Source organism: Pundamilia nyererei, unplaced genomic scaffold, assembly GCF_000239375.1.
Source record: "Pundamilia nyererei isolate P.nyererei 1_Seehausen unplaced genomic scaffold, PunNye1.0 scaffold00013, whole genome shotgun sequence".
Lineage (NCBI taxonomy): Eukaryota > Metazoa > Chordata > Actinopteri > Cichliformes > Cichlidae > Pundamilia > Pundamilia nyererei.
This window is the reverse complement of record NW_005187414.1, coordinates 4,751,813-4,755,046: the sequence shown is the minus strand read 5'-3', so window position 1 is coordinate 4,755,046 and position 3,234 is coordinate 4,751,813. Positions and strand designations below refer to the sequence as shown.

The following is a 3,234-nucleotide window of genomic DNA, read 5'->3' as shown; positions in this document are numbered from 1 at the left end:
GAAACCTTAAAAGGAAATAAACGTACTAAAAGTGAAAGAAGAATATGAATATGTTCCTTAGTAGACTAAGGGAAATGGTTAAATGTAAATATAACCAGAAAACAAATTATGTATTATTATCATGTTATGTGTAATATGAACTGCTGCAGAGTTGTGGTTTTCCTGCTTCACAGCATCCTGGGAATGATGAATTAACAGCAGCCTACAGTATGCTTCTGGAAAGGACAGTAGGCCATGATTGGATACTACTGGACATACACGCACAAACTTGCATCTTCTTTGCAGGATGAAGCGACAAACTGGTCGAATGGCGACATCTTGTGGAGAAAATGCAGTGTTACTGTTGTTGCGCTTACAAAACTATTCCATATGCTAAAGCTTCGGTTTGGCGCCCTCTGCTGGTAAGGAATGATATGTTCTTGGGTTTAACGGGGCAGCAAAAGGACTTCTTCAGTCACCTTTGACTTATCCAGTGTTGAAGAGGTCTGTCTGCATTACCACAATGTTGTGAGTACAGTGTGGCAATGCAGGGTACGACACAAACATATGTATTATTTAAAGCAGACAGAACATAAAGGCGAATAGAAGGAGGTAAATATCAATATTGACTGGTTAGATAAATTTGACAAACAATATAAAAAGTTTCACAAGGATGACCAAAAAGAGGCTCGGGGGGCAGGGGGCAATGGAAGTGGGGAAAAACCGTACAACAGCCATGCTTTACACTACTGTCGTAAAACGTGTATGAATGCCGTTGCAATGGCGTTTGCTGCGACGGCACTTTGCGGCAGCAGGGAAATCGAGGAGAAAGCAGCGACAACCATCGCCAGCGGAAACGTTATCGCCCCAGAAAACCCTGGATTTATGCAATATTCGATGAACTAGCTCGTACATTGGTTGTATATGCCTTCGCCTTGTGGATGAAATTGTGTTCAACGTTTTCCAAGTGTCAATCACCACCTTAATGCAGTGGGATGGCCACAGTGCCGCCTGGGCCTAGTAGCGCACTGCCTGCATCCCCGGCTGAAATTCCTCTTTTCCCCGCGGCTGGGATCGCGGAACCGGTGGTGGAAGACGGAGAGCCGGCGTGCCACGGGGAGCAGTGTGTGCCTGCCGGTACAGGGACGAAGTCTCAGTCGGTAAACGAAGTCAAAAGGTCGGTCAAGAAGAAGCAGAAAAACATGCTAGCGCGAGCTAGCCCGGCGGCGCTTCACCTCAAAATGCAAGCCCGAGAGCAGCAGCAGTTGAACGGCTTGTCAAGCCCCTCAGAGGACCCTGACAGCCACCAGCACGTAGGAAACCGGCCTGACAATCCCAGATCGTCCGTAGACAACTGTGACAACAGCATTGGCAGCAACGAGGAGGCTTCTGCCGCTAGGAACAATAGTGAGCACTGCCAACACGAAGGCCACAGCCCCTGTTCCAAAAACGGCAGTCACTCTCCTCATGGTAACAATAGCGTGAACGGGATGCCGGGTTTCACTACAGCTGAGGCGGCCTGCGAAGCGGGGAAAGAGTTGGACCACACGCCGCCCTCTAGACCTTCGAGTGACGAGCAGCCGGACGCAGCTGGGCCCGGCGGTGAGGAGAGCCAGGCTGACCTGCAGCAGCCGCCGGCCGAGGAGCTCGCCCGGCTCGACTTGAGCGATTCCCCCGGGGATAACCACGGCATCCGCTATGTCCGCTACGAGTCTGAACTTCAGATGCCGTGGATCATGAGACTGATCACCAAGGACTTATCTGAGCCTTATTCAATTTACACGTACAGGTACTTCATCCACAACTGGCCGCAGCTCTGCTTTCTGGTAAGTAGTAGATTGAACGCACCGCTCACAGTTATGAAGTCTGACTGGTTACTCTGAGTTGCAGGAGCATTATAGGAGTTGGGTGTGACAGCTTTGTTTTTCACATCCAAGCCTGTCACAGCTGACCTCCACTGAAGCTAAAGCACACACATGTCAATAACATTTCAGCTCATAAGCTTTGTTTCCATTTTACTGCTGGCAGGCAGTAAACAACCTGTCTTCTGCTGCTACAGATCCAACATTGATTCAGTTTTTTAGGTTATTAATGAATCAAGAAATGTGCCAGCCCACTCATTTATGTACAGATTTGTAGCATAAAGCAATTATAAAATCCTAATCGTCAGTATTAGCAGAGAGTAATGTGCCTTAGGTTTCCTTCTGCATGTGCTGTGTCATGGTAGCATTTTCTGCTTTGAAAACACTGGCCTGCCTTCTTTTCATTCTGTGGCCATCAAGGTCCAAAACATCCCATTTCCAGTTTTGGCTGGATCACCACATGTGACAGAAGAGGAAGTGCTATTTAAAAAAAAAGAAAAAAAAAAGATAAAAAGGTCAGAGGTCAGCACATGGAGCCAGCTGAACTGGCAGGATGACAGGAACTTCAGAGGAACGGTTGCTAGGCTGTCAGCGGCCACCCCAGTGGACACTCGTAACCACTGAGCGTGTATTTTTTGCTGTGTGCATTTCTCGCAGGCCATGGTGGAGCAGGAGTGTGTCGGAGCCATTGTATGTAAGCTTGACATGCATAAGAAGATGTTTCGTCGAGGCTACATTGCCATGCTGGCCGTGGATTCGAAACACAGAAGGAAAAGCATCGGTGAGATCTCGGCGCTCCTCTTCAGAATATTCAGTCTCTCCCTTCACCGTCTTCTCTGCTGTCCCGGGCAACCAAATCTCTTTATGCAAATGCACCGTTTAGATAGACTCTGCACTCAGAGTGATGAGTAACATTATACTTTAATATATTGGAGATGGAGGCCATACATGGGTTTAGCTTCTTACTTAGAGTCCACTGTTTTGTTTCAGGTACTAATCTGGTGAAAAAGGCCATCTATGCCATGGTGGAGGGCGACTGCGACGAGGTAAGCGAGCTAGACCCAGTGGCGCTGTTTATGAACCAAACTTTAACACATTTGCACACATTACATAAGAGCCGTTATTCAAGCCAGAGTGCCAGCATATTCAGTCGTACTGTGAAAATATGCATCCTACATAAAATCAATAGTATAAGCACATGTTACACTGTTGGCATTCCATTCTAAGTTGTAGGTTTTCTGAAAGGAACACAAACCGAAAGAGAGAACATTTATAGCTGTTTAAAGCCGTTTTTATTTCAAGGTCCAGTTCTCCTGGGCTGTCCTTCACTTATCTAAACTAGCTGGTAACCTTGATCCTCTACCATAAACTATTTCATATGCTCTGCCTCTCC

The 3,234-nt window shown here is 47.1% G+C and overlaps 1 protein-coding gene across 1 annotated transcript in view; it reads left to right on the top strand.

Annotated features, from left to right (window-relative positions):
- The first annotated feature begins 749 nt into the window (after positions 1-749).
- naa30 (N-alpha-acetyltransferase 30, NatC catalytic subunit) overlaps positions 750-3,234 on the top strand; it is a 5,554-nt gene continuing 3,069 nt past the window's right edge. The window contains exons 1-3 of the mRNA XM_005724972.1: positions 750-1,805; positions 2,499-2,622; positions 2,832-2,887. Coding sequence (XP_005725029.1) covers positions 975-1,805; positions 2,499-2,622; positions 2,832-2,887 — 1,011 coding nt within the window. The 5' untranslated portion in view covers positions 750-974. The remainder of the gene's footprint in view (positions 1,806-2,498; positions 2,623-2,831; positions 2,888-3,234) is intronic.